At 37.5% G+C, this 25,685-nt stretch overlaps 1 protein-coding gene across 3 annotated transcripts; it reads right to left on the bottom strand.

The window, feature by feature from the left end:
* Positions 1-103: 103 nt before the first annotated feature.
* Positions 104-22,501, bottom strand: ccdc106a (coiled-coil domain containing 106a). Of its 3 annotated transcripts, none has more exons than XM_079837533.1 (9): positions 22,335-22,501; positions 21,784-21,862; positions 21,576-21,677; positions 16,286-16,471; positions 14,492-14,542; positions 12,426-12,656; positions 8,849-9,058; positions 8,452-8,755; positions 104-5,556 (listed from the first exon to the last, which is right to left on the bottom strand). In XM_079837533.1, exons 2-9 carry the CDS (start codon positions 21,836-21,838, stop codon positions 5,532-5,534), a joined length of 1,164 nt encoding a protein of 387 aa, XP_079693659.1. In that variant the 5' UTR covers positions 21,839-21,862; positions 22,335-22,501; the 3' UTR covers positions 104-5,531. The 3 variants fall into 3 exon arrangements, with proteins under 3 accessions (XP_079693659.1, XP_079693660.1, XP_079693661.1); XM_079837534.1 differs by having other exon boundaries at positions 22,331-22,467; XM_079837535.1 differs by having other exon boundaries at positions 22,345-22,450.
* Positions 22,502-25,685: the final 3,184 nt, after the last annotated feature.

The raw sequence follows: 25,685 nt of genomic DNA, 5'->3' as shown, positions 1-25,685 counted from the left end.
CTTTTAGTCTTATCAAGTGCACTTTGATTTTTATTTGTAATTATGGGATCCCATTAGGAAGCAATAATCAGAATGAAAGAGTAAAGAGGCACAGGATTCAGTAGGAAATCAAATGCTTTAGTGTCATTTACAATACGAAGAATCAATACGAATTCATTTCATAAATGTGTCTCTCAGTATGACAAGAAAAGACCAGACCATAAACAGCTACTTGCCTACATGGAAAGAAAAACAACAACAACAACAAAAAACATGACAGTGAAAAATGGGTTTACGATCAACTGAACTGTACTTGAAATATCCACAAATGATTGGTTCCTGAGGCAAAACTGAAATCTACTTGAGCCCTGACCCGTAATCAAAGGTTACAGAGTAAAATGACATTAAAATTACAAGATAATGTGAACAAAACACTTTACGATTAAGTTCAATTTGTTAACATTAGGTTTCATGAACCAACAATGGATTTTTTTTTTTATTATCATCATGCTTTTTTACATTTTCAACTTTCTTTAGTGTGTTATGTTGCTGTTTGAACATGAAACATGTCAGTGAAGTAAAGCACAAAGTCACATTTCAAAGGGGGTTATTCACTCTATAACTCCCTGAAACACCTCAATTGTAGTCTTGAGGTTTACTCTGGGAACAGACACATCACAATATTCCTCATTTAAATAATTCCAGCCCAACGTATACGCAAAATAAAGGGGCGAGGCCTGTTTGAGTTGCGTTAGTATTGTGCTGTCACCATGTCAAAACACAGCGTCTCAAATCAGCTCCCTAGCTTCCCTAGGTCTTGAATCAGTAAATTATTAATAAATTATAAATGTTAGCTAGTTTAAGTTCATTACCAGCCTAGTGATGCATGTTTGCTGAAATATAATCAAATGTTTTGTATTTTAGCATCTATCGCGTCATTATGTGGTGAGTTGGCTGTGTCCGAAATCACCCCCTATAGCCTTAAATAGGGCACTATTTGAGAGGTGTCCGAAACCACAGTGGACGTTATCGAGTGCACTCATTCGATCCCATAATACACCGCAATAAGAGTGTACAAATGATGTAGGCAACGGCTGTTTCTCAATATGCGTTATGTAGTGATCTTGCGTCCTTGTGTTCTCATACTGTCATCATCAACCATCGAAGTTCAGTTCCAAGGCTGTGTCGGAAATCGCCCCCTATGCCCTTAAATAGGGCACTATTAGAGGGGACAAACATTTATAGTGTTGTCCGAAACCATAGTGGACGTTATTGAGTGCACTCATTCAAGCCCACAATGCACCGCAATAACGAGTGTACAACTGATGTACGCTCAACAGTTAGGGAATACCCATAATGCACTAAATGAATTCCCGTGTCTCGCCAAGAGATGGCGCCGCAGCTGTTTCATCCATCCATCCATCCATTTTCTAAACCGATGGTCTAATGTTGTTACAACGTAGTATCATACCACATACAGGTCCTTTTTATTTGATTATTAAGTTGTTTAATTAAGGTTTACACATGCTAGTTTCCATGACAGAGTTCAAGATAAATATTTTCATTACTACTGGAGCTGCCAGTTTGCTACATTTCAAATGATTATTAAACAGCAAGCACAAACTATGCAAAAGCAGCAGCCCATCCAGCGCACTCAGTGTCTGAATTCACTCACTCGTGTTCATTCACTCCTTCAAGTGGAGTGGACTATATTAGTGGAGTAATGTAGTAGGCAATAGTGAATGAGGGAATAGGGGCGATTTTAAACACAGCCATAGTGGGCATCGATGCTGTGTGTTTGTTGCACTGGTTTGTTTCAGTACACTGGAAGGATTTTGCGAGTGAGACAGCCCTTACAATGGACGACTCCCTGATCAGTGCCCAGACTACTGAACTAGGGAGCTGATTGAGACGCATCCACAGTTTCCCCCCCCAGAACTAAACAGAGCGTTACTGACAGACTAGGAAGAGAGGTGCTGCAATAAGGTAAAATATGTGAAAAACAAGGTGTTTTTTTAAACGTTAAAGCATGAAAACCGATTATAATAGGCCACAAAAACAAAATCAAGACTTTGTAAAAGGGCAAAATAGGTTAATGTTAATTTCCACATATATGAATTAATTATTAGCATTTCGTGTTAATGTATAATGAACAAAAATGAACAATGAAAAACATTAACATCAATAAATTCTATAAAAAGTATTCTTCATTTTTAGTTTGAAAACTTGTGTATTAACTAATGTTAACAAACTGAAACTTATTATAGTGTTCCTGAAAATATTATCTGATGGCAAGCAAGAGGAAGATTGTGATTTGAAGAGAAACTTGCCGTTTTTTTATTAGCCACTTGGAGATTTAAATACATGCTCAAAGGAGCCATGGATAGTCCAATCTCAAGCTCGCTGCATACTAACAAACACCCAACATGCATCCTGACATACACAGTGAATTCAACAAACACACACTCTAACTTTAGCACCAGGTAAGACAGGAACTCACTCATGCACTCACTCAACTCCTCACACACCATTATCTTCTGCACTATGCGCTACTAGACTAGACCAGAACTATTACCAACTGTTTTAACATGTATTATCACTGATTTACACTATATAAACTTTTCACATGCTGAACAGTCAGTGTCGTCTAATAGGAGTCAGGGCTTGATTTAGGGAGACACATGCACAAACACTCCACAAATCAAATCCAATAGGGTTCTAATGAGAACATACAGGTGCCGCTTGTGTAGGGGAGCACAGTGTTAAAACGGGAGGAGTGCATGGGTCTGTGTGTGCACCGCTGCTTAGTAAAAAAGTCGGTAATACTTTCTTTTCGATCGTCCCCTTTAGACTGTCAGGTAAGTGCTATGAGATACAGAGAACAAAGACGGGAATTTGGGACCACTGAGAGTATCTCACGACCCAACAGAGAACTTCAGCGCAACACACAGGCCTACTGCTATAGAGCTGCACAGCATAGGGCTGATGTCTTCACTGCACATTTCAGTTTGATGTGTAACTTAAGTGAATTTCTTGAGCTTCAACTAGGGATGTCAATTTACATGAATTCCTATAATCAACCGTTTATGACAAACTAATCGATTAATCGTTAAATAGTCATCATTTACTCACCCTCATGTTGTTCCAAACCTGTAGGAGTTCCTTTCTTCTGTTGAACACAAAGGAAGATATTTTAAAGAATGTTGGTAATAAAATAGTTGATGAGCCACATTGACCTCCATAGTATTGTTTTCCTACTATGGAAGTCAACAGCTACCATTAACTGTCTGGTTACCAACATTCTTTAAAATATCTTCTTTTGTGTTCAACAGAAGAAAGGAACTCCTACAGGTTTAGAACAACTTGAGGGTGACTAAGTAATTACAAAATTTTCATTTTTGGGTGAACTGTCCCTATAACCTCTTAAATCCGAAGCGGGGAGCGTTACCAAGTAATCACTTAACAACCACTTGCTTAACCAACACAAAATAGGTGTCGTTTCAAAGCTTAGAAGCTTGGCTTTACAGTGAATATAGGGAATATGACCATCGCATAAGTGCTTTTAAATGATTTTTTTTTTAAATATGTCACTTCTGACATATTAAGCCCTGTTTCCACCAAAATTACTCGGAACAATTTGTCCCAGGAACTCTTTTTCCCTCAGGCCTGCTGCTGTCTGCGTTTCCATAGCGGTCTAAAGTAACGTTACCGTGAAGATTAGTCGTGACGTAGGACTGCGTGCCACTTTCCAGAGCCCACTGGATTTCGTCCTCCACGAATAAACTTGAATCCTGAACCTCGTCATCGGTCGTATTTTTTAAACTCCATTGTTGATTTGAATAAACAATCCTTACTGCATGCACCGCAACAGACCTTTAGGTTGAAATAAAATGCTGCGTGAGCTCAACCAATCAGCATGTTCAGCGCCCAAGCCCCACCCCCGAAAGTTCCTGAACTTTGAAAAAGTACTACCTCGCGAGCAGGGCCGTTTTGAGGGGGAAATCTTTACCCGGAACTTTATTTAGACCCTGGTTCCTGCGGTCGAAACACACCGAGTACCACCCCAAAGTCCCTAGTTCCTGGGGAAAGTTCCCGCGGTGGAAACACGGCTATAGAAGTACTCTATTTTCATAGCATGAAAAAATGACTGCTTTAAATGAAAATGTGATCGGTAAAATCATCGTACATAACAGAACTTGTGTCACATATCGTTGAAAAGGCCTCAACTAGCAGAATACATCAAGTATATTTGTTTCAGTTAGAGGCCAAACTGCAGCAAGTATTTGTATGAAAAAGCGCAGAATGTGTAAACAGTATACACATGATGCATTTGCGCCACATAAGACAATGCGTAGATCACGGAGAGACATGATATGCTGCTTGGTTAAAAGGGTTAGTTCGCCCAGTTTAATAAGTCGTTATATTGTTTGGTTTTTGCACACAAAAAGTATTCTCTTCGTTTCATAAAACTACGGTTGAACCACTGTAGTCACATGGACTATTTTAACAATGTTTTACTACCTTTCTGGATCTTGAAAGTGTTAATTAAATAGCTGTCTATGGAGGGGTCAGAGAGCTCTCGGATTTCATCAAAAATATCTTAATTTGTGTTCCGAAGATTTTATGGGTTTGGAACGACATTAGGGTGAGTAATTAATGACAGAACTTTCATTTTTAGGTGAACTAACCCTTTAAAGCTATAGGACTTTTCCAACATCATTTGAAAGTTTAACCAATCGAAACTGGATCTCAGGTGAGGTGGGTGGTTACAGTAGGTAGGGACAATGTGTCAAGACCGATCGGACACTGTTTTACAGTTGGAGCACGCTTGAATTGGTTTGAGCGCTCAGATCGACAGGTCTTGATTTACTGTGTGCCACAGAATTGGAGCGCACAGCTGAAACAGCGCTGTAAGATCATCACTCATCTACCAGGATATTGTTTAATCTATGTACTTTTATTGTGGCGTTTACACAACTAGTTCTTATGTTCAGAAAAATCACTTGTTTGGAGGATTTTTTTGGACCCTTGGTTAATTATGTTTCGAAATAAACGGCTAGCCTTCCTAATACATTGCATGGCTTGAAGACTTTAATACACTTAGAATACGTAACTACGGTGCGCTCGCTTCATTTTTCCTCGTGTCTGCTGCACGTGTTTTGCACACGAGCCGTATGCACCTCAAAACTACGTACTCTAACAATTAATCAATCGTTTATTAATCGTTAGCATCCCTAGCTTCAACCGCAGCAACAATCAATCCGAACAGATACTATGAAGTCCATTGTGAAACAATGGGGTAAAATGGGTTTGAGAACCAAGTTCTCTTCCAAAATAGCAAAGCTGAAGGCATAAGTGTGCAGCCCACACACAGCTGTGAGCATCCATCTCTATGAGTGAGTAAACAGAGGCAATAGTAGACTTGGTTCAGAGCACAGTGGATCTGAACAACACAATGTGGAGGGTGAGATGGTAGATGTGTGGTACATTAAAATACAGTGAAGGGGTTTCACTGTACAGCAGGATGAGAATCACTCCACTAATTCGTCCAATTATCGATTATCCGTTCCTTTCAACCTGAAGGAGCATAAAAAAAAGACAATCCAATGGTCAGTTTTTATGTGCTTATGAAAGTGTGTGTCAAAACAGGATTTTGCGCTTGTATATTTAAAGGGATAGTTCACCCAAAAATGAAAAATTCTGTCATCATTTACTCACCCTCAAGTTGTTCCAAACCTGTATGAGTTTCTTTGTTCTGCTGAACACAAAAGAAGATAGAGTGAAGAATGTTTGTAACAAAGCAGATAGAGCATCTATTGACTACCATAGTATTTTATTTCTACTATGGTAGTCAATAGTTGCTCTATCTGCTTGGTTACAAACATTCTTCACTCTATCTTCTTTTGTGTTCATCAGAACAAAGAAACTCATACAGGTTTGGAACAACTTGATGGTGAGTAAATGATGACAGAATTTTTTTTTTTGGGTGAACTATCCCTTTAAGAATGTGTATTTCTGGATCATTTATAAATTTGTTCTTACCTAAATTGTCACATAAAATTTAAAATGTAACAGTTTATGTAAGAATGGTTACATGAATGATTTACACAAATTTATTCTGCTCATGTTTCCTGAACGAGACCAACTGATAACAATAAATCTTTCATAAAGCTATATAAAAATCAGAGGGCAGTATTAGTAACAGTGGGGAAAAAGTCAGCAAACAGTGGAAAAAATATGATATGATATACTAATAATATTTCATTATCAAAGAGGTTTTTCTCTTTATCAGTATCTGTTCATTTTGGATATTTAAACAATGCTGGATTTTTACATTTTGGATTTTCATTTCCCAAATTTCCATTATTTACATTAAGATTAACTACGTGATTACCATTGAAGGACAGCAAATGTAGTCTTTAAAAAACACTAAATAAATAGCAACACTGATACACCATTATACACAATAATTGTTACATTTTAGTATACTATTTTTAATTTATCTAGAGAGAAAAAACATGAGAACAGTTCTTGGTTTATTGCCACGGGCCTTGGCCAGAAGCAATTAAATTTTAACTACTTAGTTAATTACGTACAATGAATGTCTTCTAGAAGAGAGGAAATTAGTAAAAAGGACATTTTAAGTTTTACAATAGCCTCTTTCACACATACAGTCTTTACTGGTAAATTACCTTGAAAAGATCATGTGTGAACAGGAACTATTCAAAAATACCAGTAAATCAGTTCTGCCAATTTCCAGGTATGAGAAGTTGTAATATTATATTGCCAATAAATTACCAGTATAATGCCGTTTATAAAGAAAGAACAAGATTACCGGTATGAGCACATATGAGGTCAGAAACGCACTAGATGGACGTCTGACTGTAGCGCTGCATCTCGCTTTCGAGACCCTGCCTTCATTTCCATTCATCAGCACTATGACTCTGCAGTTACTACTGCGTAGTACTATAGTAACTATTATGTCTCGTGTTTTTAAGAGCTGAGTTCTGTGTGATTTGTCCCCTTATGTCTGTCACTCAGAAGTAAAAAAAGAAAAAAAAACAGGTTACACTCACTGTTACAGTGTAACTATACATTTAAGTACTGAGTAATAGTAATTAAAAACATGTACTTAGTATATAATTAGGGTTTGGTTCAGGGCAGGGGTCTCAAACTCACTGCCCGCGGGCCACTTGCGGCCTGCAGGAAGATATTTTGTGGCCCCCTTCTTGACTTCAAAGTTTAGTGTTAGTGCGGCCCGCGCGTTGCTCTGAAAAGCACCTTTTTGCTGAGTCGTTGCGTGTGCAGCGCTTGCTACCTCCTTTGTGTGTGTTTGTGTGTGTGTGAGTGTGTGTGTGTGTGTGTGTGTGAGAGAGAGAGAGAGAGAGAGAGAGAGAGAGAGAGAGTTGGCTTGCCCCTCTCTCGTGCAGTATAATTGGTTGACACCGCGTGATTGACAGGAACAGAAGAACGAAGCTGATCAGACAGTTGAAACGAATGTGGTCTGACAGCACTCGTCAATGATTTGATTGGCCATCTCAATCATTTTGACAAAGTATGCAGGGTTTACGGTCTCTTTTGGCGCATGTACACTGCTCAGTCTTCACACACAGACGAGCTCGTCAATCTTTCGATTAATGCCGTTGCTGAGAGAGACTCTATTCTTTCTGGTGAAATCACAAAACAAAATGCAAACGTGTCCATGGTCTTATTATACAATCATTGATGAACATCTTTGACTTTAATGAAGAAAAACTATATGAGAGCGGATTAGAACCCGGAGCCTTTGACACGGTTGACAAAAATTCTACCACCAGACCACTACGGACTTCGAAAACTTTTCGCGGATTTATGCATTTATTCACTCACTCATGCGAAGAATATTGGGACTAATAATTTGATGCAAATTTATGCAAATATTGTTTACAAATAGTCCCAAAAAGATTATTTCCCAACTAGAATTAACCCTAGAGTTTCGCTCACTGTTCTGTTTGACCTGGTTACGGCCTTGCTGTGAATTAGTCTATTATTAAAAATAAAATTTAAATCATTCATCATTTCATATTACATGATTTAATTTCTATAGGCTAGATTTAGTTCAAATTCAGAGGAACAGTTCATGTTCAGAAAAAACATTCATGTTGAAGACCTGTTAATAATAAAGATTGAGAAGATTGGATCAGTTTTTATGTGTAATACTTGATGCGGCCCAGCCTGACCCAGAGTCTACCTCCAGCGGCCCCCAGGTAAAATGAGTTTGAGACCCCTGGTTTAGGGTTAGTTGCATGTAATTATGAGATCCCAGAGTTTCCTGGAATTTTAGTAATGTGTGAATGGTATCTTGCCGGTAAAAAGAATGCTGTTACTTGTGTGTATTTCCCGGAAAAGTCGTTCAGGTAATTTTACTGTAATTTACCAGGATTACTGTGTGAAAGGGGCTTATGATTGCCAAGCACCTGCATGTATTAATACCTGTATGAGATGGGTAAGAGGAGGTTGTTCTTCTTCAGAGCTTGCACTTTGCTGAGAGTCTGTGGGTCGAGGGCGATGTAACAGCGCCGGGCGTAGTCCAGAAGCTTTTCTTTAGACGGGTCAAACTCGCCCACCTCAGCCACCTTCTCTGGAGCCACCAGCAGAAGCTCAGCAATGGGTGTGGTCGAGGCCACCGTATTACGATCTACACCATGGATCTGGAAGGCCTTGGACATATTCTTTAGCCTCTGGTATGTCACCAGGATCTTTTTATAGCGGAACAATACACCTGCTGCGTCTTTCACTGGAACAATGGCAAAAAGGAGAGCAAGAGGAACAAGGCTTCAGAAAGAGAAAAATCACTTGCCTGTCATGTTTCCTCACTTTGAACGCTCACCTCTCTGTCTTTCTCTCCCTCTGGCGATTCTGAAAACCCTCCTCCTCTTCAGAGCTGGATGACTGCCGGAGGGTCTTCCAGCTGCGCCGATATTCCGAATTGACATGTTGTCTGTGATCACATCCTCTCCTGACATCATTTCCTCTTCCTCCAGGTAGCTATCCTCGAGATAGTCATCCTCTTCTTCATCTCCCAGAAGAGAGAGGGATTCTGCAGCAGCAGTAAATGGAAAAAAAGTAAATGTAGTTGAGTCAAGCGTCGTAATTTATCTTAAATTAAATTGATAGTGACAGTTAAGATCTTTATAATGTTAAAACTTTTTAATTTAAAATAAATTATGTTCTTTTCAACTCTATTCATCAAATAATTCTGAAATTTTTCTTGAGCAGAAAATCAGCATATTAGAATGATTTCTGAAGGATTATGTGACACTAAGTAATGATGCTGAAAATTCAGCTTTGCATCACAGGCATAAATTACATTTTAAAATATAAAAATGTGAAAATCATTATTGTTAATTGTAAAATGATTACAGTATTTTGATAAATAAATAATAAAAATAATTGCAGACTTAATGAGCTTCTTTCCAAAAAAAAAAAAATGTTACAGACCTCAATTTTTGAACAGTAATGTAAAATGTCATATATTAACAACAAAGCCCGATAATAACCACGCACACTTGACAGAATATACATTTTGAGTTAATATCATGTTAAATTTTGCAATTATATGATATACATAGACTACCAGTCAAAAGTTTAGAAACAGATTAATTTTTAAAAATAAATATTTGCAACATTTTAGAAAAATATTAATCTCATGTAAATTATTAAATATTATGAATTGAAGAATGCCAAAGTAGCATTCACTATTTTCTTCACTTTCCTTCAATTTAATTTTTTTTATTTTTGTTTAATGTTAGTTTTAAAAATATATTCATATAAAATGTATATTTATGTGGAAAACAAATTTAGGCTCATTTCAGGCTCTTTAAGCATGAGTCTTTACATCAAAAGATTTGTACATCAAAAGATTTGATCACCTGACACATAAATTCATCATCACTGATGTTAAGACACGCGTCGGTGAACCACTACACATTATCTACAACAATACATTAGATCCAGGGAAATTATGCAGAATGTTGATTGCTGAAATAAAATAAAAAACTAAATAAACTGTAAATATGCTTTTTTCTTAATTGTAAGCATAAATATTTCAACCACAACAACGATTTAGAGCAAAAAAAGTTAGGGTTGGGCAGTATATCAAGTACGATATATCAATGTATTTTTTTATAAACGATATGGAATGAGGCAATACCGTTTATATCGATATACAGTAAGCGCATCTGAAAAATAGCGGAGGACCGTGAGCTGCTGCTGGGAAGGTGCATAATACAATTTCTCCTAAACATGACATGCTTTATAATATATTAAGGGCCTTAAAATAACAAGTAAGATATGGTGCATGACTGTACAAGAGGAAGAATCGCAGACAGCTCACAACAAAACACACGTGAGAAGTGAGAAGGAAACAACGCAAGATCACACGAGTGTCAGACTGGAGTTCTCGTGCAAGACTGGAATTGTTATTCAAAATATAGACTGCAGTGCAGAAAATTGCGATCCAAATTGTTTGTGCGCTGATTTGCAGCAAAAAGGAGAAAAATAAAAGATTATGGCAGAGGAAATGGTTGGGGAGACACAGGGAGCAAGGATTGTGTTTTGCAAAGAGAGTTTGAGGTAAATAAATAATTTTTCAATGTGCTACTGTACAAATGTTTGTGCTTTATTTCTGTTTGATAGAATTGTAAATACATCTATTCAAATACTGATATTCTGGTCTAGAACTCCTCCCCGAACCTCCCGCTGCCCTGTATCTTGCTCTCTCATTGGCTGTAGGTCAGTCTCAGAACACATTTCACACAGCAGGATTTTGAATCGCTGACAGGTCCAGATACTTAGCATACCAAATATCTCATCTGCGATTCTCTCTGATCGCGTCTTTGATCATTCACACTGCATGATTGTCACTCACGTGTACGAGCACCGTTTTGCCTATGATTTCCGGAATTTGTAGGCGATTTCGCAAAACCTGTTAGCTAGTTAAAATCGGGCAGTGTGAACTTGGCATAACACGTATAGTTTAAAGCGGCTTACCCCATCAGATGCTTTGACAGATACATGTGCTGACAGATACCGTTTAATGCGTTTGAGATTAGGTGTTTTCCTCAGTGCATAACTTTTATTTAACGGATCTTCTATCGCCCTACAATCCATCACGCTCTTTAAGATCACTAAACTCGAGGCTTCTGGTCATTCCTAGGATATCCAAGTCCACTAAAGGAGGGAGGGCATTTTCCCATTTAGCTCCTTAACTCTGGAATAGTCTTCCTGATATTGTTCGAGGTTCAGACTCGCTGTCCAAGTTTAAAACTAGATTAAAGACGCATCTCTTTAGCCAAGCATTCACATTATAAATACGTTTTATACTACAGTTAAATCGGATCAAAAGCATTAATATTCTGAACAGCAGCTATGCTAATTATTTCCCATCTGCTTCTCTGTTGTTATCTCGGGACTCTAGTTAGCTCCAGTTTGTATCCAGCCTCTCATGGAGACTTCAGATGCCCCAACACCTGTGATGAGACGACTCGACGCCTGTGAAGAGACGACTCAACACCAGCGTTGTTATGGCCTAAAATAATACATGATTGATTAACTTATTCTAACATTTTTCTTTAACATTCTCTTTCTAACATTTTTCAATGTGCATTTATGAAATGCACTTACTGTAAAGCTGCTTTGAAACAATGTGTATTGTGAAAAGCGCTATACAAATAAATTTGAATTGAATAACTTACATTTCACTGGTATATTCCTGAGCAGTAAATGTTCAAAGAAAGTGATGCAAATATTTTTTTGCTGTCAGGAGAGGACAATGCAAGCGAATCTTGCTAAAATTCAGACTTCCACAAACAAGTGTCAAAAAGACAGAGTGCAAAAGAATAGGAGCGCAATAATTCTGACTAAAATATACATATACCTAAAATATTTGTTGGACAATAAATATTCCAGATGTAGAATTGTAAATCTACAGGAAAGGTGTATTATTATGAAAGTGACTATTATAATGGGGTAATCAAGGCTATGTAGGCTAATATAATTAATCTGTGCTTCTGTTTTTATTAAAACTTTTAGTTTAGTGAATTTAAAAATAAAATCGTTATTTTTTGTTTTTAGATTGTAATTTTACAGTGTTAGAATGCAATGTGATTTTAAACCCTTTTTTTCACATAATATATATAGCCAACATTAATATATATAGGTTACATTCACTATATTTGTTTTCATAGCCTTCAATATAAACATCGTTTGCTGGACATCATTGGGCAGGATGTGAATTTTTAATTTTTTTTAAATAAACAGATTTGTTCTATCCAAATAGAAAAACACTGAGATATATACCGTATATCGGCATTCAATCAAAAAAAAATATACAGAGATATGATCTTTTGGCCATATCGCCCAGCCCTAAAACACGTAAAAAAAAAAAGAAGACATTTCAGACACACCTTGTAGCTCATTGAGGGACCTGTTGTTGCTACTGCAGCTGCTGCTGGTGCTGCCGCCACCGTGGCCCTGTAAGAGAGGCTGGGGGTGGGGGGGTCCAAACATGGAATTTATCTGAGCACTGACTGGACCGGGAACAGAGCCCAGGGCCTTGGAATTGGATGAAGTCTGTTGGGTTGACCTCTGATGGAATGACTGACGATTTGCTGACCGCTGGCTCTCTGCATGTTGATCTGAAACGTTAATGATTATAGTTGATTCTGATCTTATACTACAATAAACACACTGTGCACTTATCGTACCCAGATCAGACTTTGACCAGAAGGAAAAAGGAACATCTTGTAATTATTAAAGTATGATGTTGAAGTAAGGGTTTATTCATGATTCAAAACTTACTACTATTGACTAAAACCAAAACCATAAAAACATTTAATGACTAAAATAAAGCTGAAACTAAAATTAAATCTACATATACACACACATACATATATTATATATGTATATGTGTGTGCACGCGTGTGTTTATATATATATATATATATATATATATATATATATATACATACATACAGGGAGTGCAGAATTATTAGGCACGTTGATTTTCTGATCATATTTTCTGATCATATTTTTCCAGGCACATTTGACCAATTCCAAACCACAGTAATCCTAATAACTACTATTAATTTAGTATTTAATAATGTATAAGTGATATATAATTGTTCATGAAGGCTGGAAATACAGATAAATTGAGCCAAAAAAGAGATTTAACTCAGACTGAAAAGTCAAAAATTATTAAATGCCCATGAGAAGGATGCAATACTAATGCAATACTAGACATTGCAGTTAAGGCGTGACCATTGGACAGTGAAATGCTCGTTGGGTCAGCAGGGTCAGACAAAAACAGGTGGTGAAGAAAAGACACCTGTTAACTGCAAAAGAATTAAGAATTAAGGTGAAGAATTAAGGGTGAAACCATCAGGAACCCTTTAGAACCCACATTCATCTTCCAGAATCTGGCAGTACGTTTTGGGAGTTCATTTTAGTCCATCCTGAAGTCCGTTTTGCAGAGATGGACTAAAAATGAACTCCCAAAACGTACTGCCAGATTCTGGAAGATGAATTCTTCAAACAGTGGTACTAGAGGATGTGGTGCTGGTCCTTCAAGAGTCACTCTCAACCTATCTGTCCATAAAGCCTATAAAAAAAACCTTCTTCATGTATTTTACAACACTTCAGCTTGTGATTCTTATCTAGTGGGGGTCATTTTTTAGGATTCTTTACCTAACTGAAGTCTCTGAGATCCTGACACCTTGCACTTCTGGAGACTCCAGGTAGGTTGCAGCTTTGGAAAATGGTGGCGCTGGAGACTAAAGGGTTCCTGATGGTTTCACCCTTAATTCTTCACCTTAATTATTTTGCGGTTAACAGGTGTCTTTTCTTCACCACCTGTTTTTTGTCTGACCCTGCTGACCCAACGAGCATTTCACTGTCCAATGGTCACGCCTTAACTGCAATGTCTAGTATTGCATCCTTCTCATGGGCATTTCATACTTTTTGACTTTTCAGTCTGAGTTAAATCTCTTTTTTGGCTCAATTTATCTGTAAAAGAAAACATGCCTAATAATTCTGCACACCTGAATATAAGGTGATTTTCATTTCCAGCCTTCATGAACAATTATATATCACTTATACATTATTAAATACTAAATCAATAGTAGTTATTAGGATTACTGTGGTTTGGAATTGGTCAAATGTGCCTGGAAAAAAAAATATGATCAGAAAATCAACGTGCCTAATAATTCTGCACTCCCTGTATATACACACACACACACACACACACACACACACACACACACACACACACACACACACACACGATGGAAAAACAAACTAAACAACAATTAGAAATGTGGTAACAAATAGTAATATTAAAAATAAAGACAAAAGCACATAATTACAAAAAATCTAACAAATTAAAAAATACATTTTAAAAATGAAAAATAAACTCTAATTCTAAATATATATAAAAAAACAATAATATTATACAAATACCAAAATAAAACTTTACCCCGATCATTTTCTCTTCTCCTTCTCCAAGAAAAACTCCTGGAATCATTACCTGCAGAGAAAAAAGAAATTCAGTTTTAAACTTTAAGTCCCCTAAATCTGTATCAATAATACAGATTTACCGACTTCTGCATCATATGACGATTTACTGCAGCCATGATCACAAGAAAGTGTACAGGAGCATCCTTATTAAATACAACTGTTTATCACTTTCTTTCCATGAATGATAACAGCACAGTCCATAATACGCTTCATTTGCATAGAAAGGAAGTGCGATTTAAATAGCTGAATTGGATTGGATTGTTTACTGAATTTGCCCATATAAGATTTATTCAGTACAGATTTGATTTTTTATTTGTATTATCCACCTGGCGCGCTATTGGCGGGTTTAACATGATGATGGACAGAGAAGCGATGGGTGGTTGCCCGTTGATCACACCTATTGTGGTCTGATTGGTTGAAGGACTATCCAATTGCGTACAGAGTCATTTAAATTATGCTCGTTGATCACGCCTCTTATGCAGTAGAAAATACATAGCAGACTCCCCAGACTGATGTTCAATCTTAAATTGAGCTTGGTCTGGTGATAGCCAGACAAATTCAATCCCCTCTTTTTCACTAAACAAAAGCATGTATGTATGTATAACTAATAAAACTATGCAAATTAAAGAGTTTATGGGAAACATAACTGTTCTTAGAAACATTCCACTATTTCGCAAATGATCTTTGACCCCATTCCACTCCCAAAAAATTATTGAGGCTTAAAGGGGCCGTTTACAACTAAAAATATAAAACATTTTATGCGTTTGGCCGCTCATTTATACGACAACGGCTTTTTGGGGGCCTGAAAACGCAAACTTTTGAATTAAAAAAAGTGCACGTTTTTAAAAACGATACCATTATTGTCTTCGTGTAAACTACAAAAACGGGAATTTGTGAAAACGGTGACATCATGGGAATGTGCAATATGTGTTCAGTCTATAGGCAAGTAAGTAGTCTTTTCTCTACAAAGTGACACCTGTCAGCGTAATACAGTGTTTTTAGTCATTTTCACGGATCCATGTGAACGAGGATCGTTTTGACAACGTTGTTGTCTGTATGCGAATCACGCAAAAGAAAAACTTTTCAGTTTTTAGTTCATTGTTGATGTGTATCCTACATATCCTCTATTAGCGCAGTGTTAGCCACGCTCTAGCTGAGTCCCAACTCAGAGGCTGCATCCTTCAGAGGTTGCGTTCGAAGGCAGAAGTCTGTACCAATTCGAAGGCTCCTTCAAATGTGGTCTCGAAACGTGTCCTTTATTTGGATCCTTCACGGCCTAGCCTACACCAGAATTCATTGCACGCCAGTGATGATAAATTGCAGAATTACACATTTAAATTGGGCTTCAACTTATTTAAATATCTAATGATACAAATTTAAAAATATAATTTTTTTTAAGTGGTTTAAATGTTGACATATATTACTAAGATGCGATTTGATATATTTGTACATAATTTATGTAAATAAATAGACCACAGTGAACATATTTAGACAGGTTGTGAACCCTGTTTTTTTCAGTCAGTTGAATATAACTTTCAAAAAAAGGCCACTACAAACATTACTGCCGCTCGTCAACAACAGCTGTCAAAGTTGCTAGGTGAAAACAACAATCCTCCGTAGGCTAGACTGTCCCATGTAAAAATGCTCGGTTTCAACCTTTAAGAGGCTTTGAAGGCATGGCTTTTGAAGTCCACATCCTTTGAAGGATGCAGCCTCTGAATTGGGACACAGCTTCTGTCTCTCCTCTCCTCACCGTTGATTTCCTGACTCTTGGTTGAGAAGATGAACCGATCGAGCTGGCAGCGCAGGAAGTCCCGCTCCTCCTCCAGGTCCTCAATGCGCTTCTGCAACCATGAATTTTTCTCCAGTGAGATCTGCAGTTGTGTCCGTAAGTTAGTGATTAACAGGTACGAGTTGCTCGGTGCTGGCGGATCACTACCTGTATCACAACATAAGCAGATATTATCACACGTTGACATACATCACTAAAGGGGTTAGTTCACCTAAAAATTAAAATTCTATCATAATTTACTCACCCTCATGTTGTATCAAACATTTAAGACTTATGTTCATTTTCGGAACACAAATGAAGATATTTGTAATATTCTCTCATCATTTTTGCCCATCCATTGAAAGTCCATGCAACCAAAACTTTCATACACCATAAAGTAAACACATGAAAGTAATCCATAGGAATTTAATCAAAGTCTGCAGAAGAGACACAATTGTGTTATAAAATGAGCAGATATTCATATAAACATTGATAAAAGCACATACATAGAGCACATCAAATATGGAAAACACAGAAGCTCAACTGCGCTTCATGTGCCAGAATCAATGACATTCAAAATTAAAAATCAATGAGAGAATTTTACAAATATCTTAATTTGTGTTCCGAAGAACTAAAGTCTTAAGGACCGTTCACACCAAGGATGATAACTATAATGATAACAACAACAATAAAGTTTTAATAATTGTTCTAATTCTGTGAGAATAGGGAAGCTCAAACAACAGCTATAAGGATAATGGCAAAGAGAAACAATATTGTTGGAATCACTTTCAGGATGTTTTTTTTCAACTGATGAATGATTTTTTTCAAAATTGACAGCCAATCATAATCCAGCAACAGACACAATTGCAGCGTGATGATAGACAGAACGTTATTGTCCATTGGTTTGTTATAGGTATAGCTCTTGGTGTGAAAGGGCCTTTATTGGTTTGGAACGACATTAGGGTTAGTAAAGGCCCTAACACACCAATGACGATAACTATAATAGAATAGACGCAAAATTCGCCTCAATCGCATCTTCCGTGTACGTTGAAAATGTCAACTTGAGCGGGAAATTTGCTAGACGCTTTGTCACGCAAGCCAATCAGCGAAGAGCTTATTGACACGTGCGGTTGTATCAGAAAATGGAGGAGGGCATTATTGTAGCCATCTGTAGCCACCCCGAAATGTATGACAACTTCTTATTCAAACGGAGACTGGACAAAAAAGAAGATAGCTTGGAGAAAAGTAAGCAAGGAAGTTGGACTACCTAGTAAGTGATGAAAATATGCATCTGTTACTTGATTCTAGCTATGAGTTTTACATTACTATATCAAGATGTTGGGTCTGGAAACTCCCCATTGGCAGGGCTCAATCCGAGGGGCGGGATAAACGGTTGTCTTTCAAATTCCCTCTGCACGCAATTGGATAGCGCCATGAGCGCCACAACCAACCAAAGCAAAGAAGAAGGTGAAGCCGAGCTAACGTTAGTTGATAGACTTTCGCCGTATCCGGTCGGCAAAACTCCGAACATATCTTCGTTTCTTAAGAATGACTTCAGTGCCGTTCTTTGTTCTTTTCTCAAAGAAAAGCTTAACTCAGTCTTCCAGAGTTGCGGCCAAAGCCGATTCAAAAGACCGATGTTCGTCAGCTTCTTTGTTTACGAGTAGCACGCAGAACCTCCGCAACTCTGCCGTGACGTGCCGTCATTATGTTAAGCCCGCCCACCGACTCTACACACGCTGTGCTTGGCCTGACCAGAGTTTGGTTTTTCCAGCTTTCAGGTCTACCGAGAGTTGCTAGACTACACTCGCGGCAAAATAAATGTTCTGCCGCTAGGGTCCGTCTAGATTTCTAGGCAACGAAAACACTCATCATCACGCAATGTTTTAATTTGCGCGAGTGACACGGAAAAACAAGTAATTCCGCACGAATGACTAGGGGTGTAACGGTACACAAAACTGACGGTTCAGTACGTACATCGGTTTTGAAGTAACGGTTCGGTACGGGTTCAGTACAGCAGTTTTAAAAAAATGGTTTATCTAAACATAGCATTAAATAATCAAGACATCACTAACAGGTTAAGTAGAATTAATATAAATATATATAAATAATATAGTGCATATATTTAGTGAAAGAGTGGATTTCTCTAGTGAACTAACAGCTGTGGACACTGAATGACTTCTGACTCTGAGGTAAATGATGATGCGTGACATTGTTTACAACCTGTTTGACGTCTTTCCGCGATTGAAACACTGATTGAGTGATTACACGACATATGTTACGTTTCAGTAAGTGTTATCCTCAACATACCTTAAGATATTAATTCATGTTTATTGTTCTGGAAGAGATGATCGCGTTCACTCACTCACGCGCGCCGCGGCCGCTTGAATTGACGTGCCTCTACAGCTAGTCGATCAGTCGTCACATTAAAGAGCGTCAAAACGGCATTTATCGTTTGAATTTCGTGATAAAATGGACTGAATACTTCATATGTTCGAGTGGGAACTAGGATTGAAATGTGTTCCGCGCTTAAAACAAGCCGACTGTGAACTGTTAAAGATTGCAATCGGAACCGCACACGTGCACCGAACCGAGAGCCCTGTACTGAAACAGTTCGGTACAAATACATGTACACCCCTACGAATGACACAGCGCGAATTGTGCGTTTGGTGCGTGATTCGCGTGAGTTGAAAAATCTGAACTTTGGCGGATATTCGCGTCCACGTTAACCAATCAGGAGCTTGCTCTAGTAGTGACAACAATGAGGACAAAATCATATGTGGATACCCGAAGCTGTACGATACATCTTCGTACTTTATAGAAACGGATAAAAAGGATCTTGCCTGGAAGAAAGTGAGTGAGGAGGTCGGACAATCTGGTAAGTTGTAAAAAACGCTCTTTACTCAATTTGAGCTAAACAAAGGCTATTGAGACTACAAGCTAGTTAAAGCCGTCAAATTGAGCTTATTCGCCGTATTTTAAAACAATCCATGTCAGCCATTTCGCAACAAGACGAGCCGGCTGGCAGAAGCCCCTCCATGACGCGAATTCGCGTCTGTTGTGAAGCGTATGTCACACGCGAATGAAGCAAATTTCACGCACCAATGAAGCGAGTAAACTCAAAATGTTCAAGCGTCCAACTACGTGCAAATAGCAAAATGTATTTGCTTCAATCGCGTCTAGGGTGAACGCACCATTAAGGCTGATTTATACTTCTGTGTCGGACCTACACTGTATCCTCTACGCCGCAAGTTACGCGTTGGTTTTCAATTATACTTCTGCGTTGTTGTTCGCGTCAATGTGCAATTACACATACAGACCGCTAGTAGGCAGTGTCCACAGGCATGTTGATGGTGTAACCCACAGTATCAAGACAAAAAACAAAGAAGAAGCAGCTTGTTTGTGTACATTGTCAGAGTAGCAGCAGCGATGGCGGCTTTTCTTGTAGCTTGAGTTGTTGTATCTAATACAAATGATTAGTAGAGTTAAATAAGAGGTCTGGTGCTGGAATGCGTTTTTGAAATCATGCAGAGTGCTCGTGGCCGCTGTATCGGTGACTCGTGCACAGATAAAAGCTTCAATCGATTGCTGTTACGGAGACTATTCGTTCCGTTGAAATCACAAAACGAAATGCACCCATTGTGATGTGTCCCTGTTCTTGATATACAATCACTGATTAACATCTTTGGTTTTAATGAAAAAATAAATAAACTATACACAGCGGATCTACGTATTTATTCACGAACAAAGAATCTCTGGACTACAAAATCTTGTTATATAGTAGATGTAAGGATGAAACTATCATCCCATTTCTGGACACACACACACCCCTATCGCCAGAGGTGGACAGTAACTAAGTACATTTACTTGAGTACTGTACTTAAGTACACTTTTTGAGTATCTGTACTTTACTGGAGTATTATTTTTTAGGGATACTTTTACTTTAACTTCACTACATTTGAAAGACAAATATCCTACTTTTTACTCCACTACATTTCTATCAAGATCCTCAAAGTCGAAAGTCGTTTCTGTAGCAGCTTTAAAAGTCAGTGGATGATTTTTGTCTTCTTTAAAAGGTTTTTATTTATTTTTATTTTTTTTGCAGACAGCCTATCAGTAATCACTCTTGTAGGGTTCATGTGAAGTTTGCCAACATTTTTTAAACACTGATCAGTTTATGGCAAAATGGAAGACGACGGTTCCTCGGCACAGTGTGTGCACCCATGGCTATACTTAAAATGTATGTTTCAGTTTTCTCAAAAGATTAGTTTAGTTGGCATACACTTTAATGCATGTCTCATAAAATTTTCAAAAATGTAGATGTCTGGGAGAAAGAGAAGAGTAAACAGTTGGGAGAATATCGGATGCGTATCAGAGTATAGGGTCCATGCATTCAGCCGTAAAGTGACAGCAGCTTTGTAAAGAGCTTTGTAACTTTTATACAAGAAATTGAAAATTTCAATACTTAAAGTTACAACACTCTATACGGACACTCTAAATGTAAAGAAATGAGTTTAAGGTAGTCGTATGCTAGCATGTCGGATGGAGCATCACTGACTGGCTTAAACCAACATGATGGCATAATGTGCATTTATACAACAATGCAACAATAATAAAATAATGCATTGACATAAAAAATGAAATTTACTTTTAATACTTAAGTACTTTTAAAAACAAATACTTCTGTACTTTAACTTAAGTAAAAATCAGTTTTTAGAACTTTCACTTGTAACGGAGTAATATTTGACCAGTAGTACTTTTACTTTTACTCAAGTAATAGAGTTGTGTACTTTGTCCACCTATGCCTATCGCAGATTTTATTTATCGACCTGAGGGAGAGATTCTGGCAGACCAATCACAGCGCTTGCGGTCCACGTAGAATTGATGAGTTGTTACATTTTTGCAGAGGTAACGTCAGGGTACGTCGTAGGCTACGCGTGCAACGCACAGCCTACGACGTAGCTACAGCGTACACTTGACGCAGAAGTATAAATTGGGCTTTAGGGTGTGGTTGGATATTATAGCTCCACCCATTAGGCCCAAAATTATATTTGATCCTCCTTGCTTGACATCTAGCAAGGAGGAGCTAGACATAAGCTCCACTCATTTGATCTGCAGCAAGCAGCCTCTCTTTCTCTGTGCCAGTATCATTATTTTAAAATTGGTAAGTTATCATACTTAGTGTGAACAGTTAGGACAAGTGCATAGTCTGTAGGGCGTCATTTGGGACACAACTTACAACAAAAAAGAAGTGATAATCAACTGAACTTACCATCAAAGTTCTGGTCATTTTGGTTGTAAAAGCCTCCCTGCTGCTCAAAGTTGTTCTCTTCAAAGGGAATGGAGATTTCATAAGCATCCTCATTCTTGGGTGCTGAATAATGATGATAAAAAAACACAAAGGACATTATTCTTCTGGGTAATAATTCACAGCTCACAAGTAAATAAATACCACCTGCGATTAAAGTGCGTGCACTCACTCTGTAACTCTCGGGAACTCGCGTGCTTCCTCGTGGCTGAATCCGCATCATTCATATTTCCGTCTGTTTAATCTATGGTCTGAGTTGAGACACAGAGAGCGTCAACCCAAAATACTCATGACATCTACTTTATTTCCTCTTTCATTTCCCCTGCATAGCGTCGAATGCAGATGCGCATGCGACTACATCACATACAACATACATGAGGTAACGATACATGAAATACATAACGAGCATCTGTGTCTTCTCTCTCTTAAACACGCACGCAACAAAGTAAAATAGCCAAACTGACTGTCAGTCCACTAATGTTACCATTCACTTTAACACAAACGATACACAATCAAAACATTATAACAATAAGACAGGTTATGACATGGGCTGCATTCTTCTTAAAATTAAAAATACTAATCGTGGCTAGTGTAGTGAAGGATGCATACTTCTCCATTTGTTGAACTGCATTAGCAAACTGGCTAATCATTACACGGTTTCAGACAGAATCTAACAATTAAGCGCAGTATTTCTGTCACGTGATGATACAAACACGTACAAACCGTTGCTCACTCGTGGACGTGCTTCGCTGTCACGTATTTGAAGCGTGTCTCAGTGCACTATCATTTGTCTGTGTGTTTGTGAAGGAACCAGCTTGCTAACAATAACAAGTAAATTTCCCTCAGCAGCAGCACTAAAAAAACAACGGGAAGGAAGACACTATTACGGCACCTTAAAATCTGCACGTTCAAAATAAAAGCCTTTAAGTTTTTTTGTTTAAGTCACAAAATGGACAGTAGTAATATATGTAGTAAAGTAATAGTAGGTATATATAACTGATTAAAAATCTGGGCGAAACCGCAAAAGTGATTAACGTTAGTTGATCCCATCTGGCTTCACGTCGGAAATATCACGTCGCTCACGAGAACGTCACCACAAATTCGTAATTACGAGTGGGAAACTCTGCAATTCCTGCAGGGTGCGTCCGTGCAATGCACAGTTAGTTACTACATGTCTTATACAGAATTATTCGTTCAAGATATTTTTTTCACAAAGATTATGTTTTATGCATAAACTGCATAAATTCAATATTTGTTAGGATGTTTGCACACCACACACAACTGCTTCAGGTGATGCGTTCTGTCATGGTTTAGTCATCATTTGATAGTATTTTGCCATTGCCGTGGTAACTGAGCTTGGCAACTAAAGCCTGAGTCAAGCCCAAATGTAGACAGATGATGCGATGAAACCAGCTCTGTGTGAGTTGCTTTTCTACCATTTGTCATCTTTACTTAGTTTATTATCTTTACTGACTTAGCAAACTTTACAGAATTGAGCAAGGTAGCTTGTCAAGAGTTACAAAATGAGTTAAAATTTTCCCATGTATTATAATTCTGTCCTCCAAACCAAAATTCTTTTTTTGATACATGCTTGGTAAACAAATGAACACGATAAAACCATTCAGGCTAGAGTCAAGTCAAGTCACCTTCATTTTTCCCAAAAAAAAAAAAAAAAATTAAATTTAAAATTAAAATTAACATATTTCTCTTTTGACTGCCGTTATCAATCTCACTCTACTTTTTCCCTCTTTTTGAAAGTTGTGAAATCACTATTGTGGCGTTTATATATATATATATATATATATATATATATATATATATATATATATATATATAATGTATTCTCTCATTCACACCCAACCATGACGACTTCCGCTCTGAAAAACCCGGAAATGTGAAAAGGGTCTATTTACTACGGTGACGCAATGCTGCCACATACATATTATTTTTTTCACTAAATTATGTCGTAATAACGAGATCTTATGTCGTTAAAACAACATATTTTTCTTGTTAAAATGACATATATTTTCTCCGAATAAGGACATGTGTTGTACAGTGATGTCTACAAAATATGCCTGTATCCACATTAGAGAATTCATATAGGCCTAGCCCATGCCTTTGTCACACTTCCATGTCTGAAAAGCAGAAGCAAGCTTAGAGTAAAATAGGCTCTTCCGCTGCCTGTATCAGTGGCAATGCCCACAGCACGAAAGTGTTGTAATTTATTGATGTAGCCTGCAGGTCATAACAGCCATGGGTAGCAGGTGCCATGGACCGCTAATGTTCGCATCAGTGGCATAACTTTAACCTAGAAATTACGGACCCCGATGCACAAATAGGCTATCATAACTATCTAAAATAGGCCTACTGTAATATATTGTATGGTATACTGTAATACATATATTCTAGAAATGTATTAAAAAGAAAGACGCTTTCAGCCTTACTCAAAGGCCGCGGAAACAGGCCAGGTTCGTTACGCACGTCAATCCATTCCCGGCGTTCTTATTTATGGGGCGCCGTTTGTAAAGCGACTCACGCTGAAAATAACAGCAACATTTTTACACATTTAGCTTCAAACAATGTTTAAAAAACTGGTATGAATTTTTGGCGGTCACTTTTTTAGCACATTTACAACAATATTTATCAACTTAGAGATATTTTAAATAGTTAAATCTAAATGTTAAATCTAAATCTAAATGTTAAATCTAAATCTAAATGTTAAATCTGTTAAATCTAAATGCTAAATCTAAATCTAAATGTTAAATCTAAATGTTAAATCTAAATCTAAATGTTGAATCTAAATCTAAATGTTGAATCTAAATCTAAATTCTAAATCTAAATGTAAAATCTAAATGTTAAATCTAAATGTTAAATCTAAATACAAAATCTAAATCTAAATCTAAATGTTAAATCTAAATGTTAAATCTAAATATAAATGTTGAATCTAAATGTTTCGGGTGAAACTAAATATTTAACTAATATGCAAATTCAGAATGCAGATAACCGGTTTTAACATTTAGATTTAACATTTAGATGTAACATTTAGATTTAACGTTTAGATTTAGCATTTAGATTTAGATTTAACATTTAGATTTAGATTTAACATTTAGATTTAGATTTAACATTTAGATATAACATTTAGATTTAGATTTAGATTTAACATTTAGATTTAACAATTAACATTTAGATTTAACATTTAGATTTAACTATTTAAAATATCTCTAAGTTGACAAATATTGTTGTAAATGTGCTAAAAAAGTGACCGCCAAAAATTCATACCAGTTTTTTAAACATTGTTTGAAGCTAAATGTGTCAAAATGTTGCTGTTATTTTCAGCGTGAGTCGCTTTACAAACGGCGCCCCATACTTATTTTGCTTCTTATGTATTAAATATACAGGCCATTAGTTTATGAAACCGTGATCAAAATTATAATACAATTTATAGAAATACAATTCACTTTAAAGAAATGATTTCTGCAAAACAACACTCAATAAAAAGCATGTCTGACCCCACTCCATGTCTCCAGACATATTATGCGTCTTATAGCCTACTTGTTACGTTCCACGTGTTTTGTTTTCATTATCTGTATACGTGGGGTAATTTGCACGTGTTGGCCATTATGTCATTTGTTTCTCTTTCGTCCCTAGCTCATTATCTCTGCTCATTGGATTGCTGTGATTGGCTGAGCGGGACGTCAGTCATCATTGAGGCGACGTTCCAGAACCAATCGGAGGCCGTTCAGCTGGTTTTAAGAGGATGGCGCGTTCATTCATGCTCTCTCTCCTGTGGCGTGTAAAGCTCTGTGTAGCGAACTGAGTATTGAGCTCTGGGTAGCGAACTGAGTATTGAGCTCTGTGTAGCGAACTGAGTATTGAGCTCTGTATAGCGAACTGAGTGGTGTGCTGTGTGTTAGTGTGTTTGTTCTACATCACGGGAAGACGAACGGTAGGTCAGTATGCCGCGGTATACACTGCCCGTAGGTCTGTCTCTGTTAAACACACTAGGTTAGTGGTGAGCGCCACCCTTTGTACTTTTGTTATTTAGTTAGATTAGTTAGCGCCGCGTGCGTGAAG

This window comes from Gobio gobio (genome assembly GCF_949357685.1).
Source record: "Gobio gobio genome assembly, chromosome: 15".
Taxonomy (NCBI): domain Eukaryota; kingdom Metazoa; phylum Chordata; class Actinopteri; order Cypriniformes; family Gobionidae; genus Gobio; species Gobio gobio.
The sequence above is the reverse complement of the archived record's forward strand: the minus strand, read 5'-3'. Positions and strand labels throughout refer to the sequence as shown.

Bases quoted from the DNA above. Each gene is read 5' to 3' on its own strand.
- ccdc106a (XM_079837533.1), bottom strand. From the start codon at position 21,838: ATGAATGATGCGGATTCAGCCACGAGGAAGCACGCGAGTTCCCGAGAG. The intron at 21,678-21,783 runs GTGAGTGCACGC...ATCATTATTCAG, and splicing joins GAGTTCCCGAGAGTTACAGA to CACCCAAGAATGAGGATGCT. The intron at 8,756-8,848 runs GTGAGCGTTCAA...CCATTGTTCCAG, and splicing joins AGGGAGAGAAAGACAGAGAG to TGAAAGACGCAGCAGGTGTA.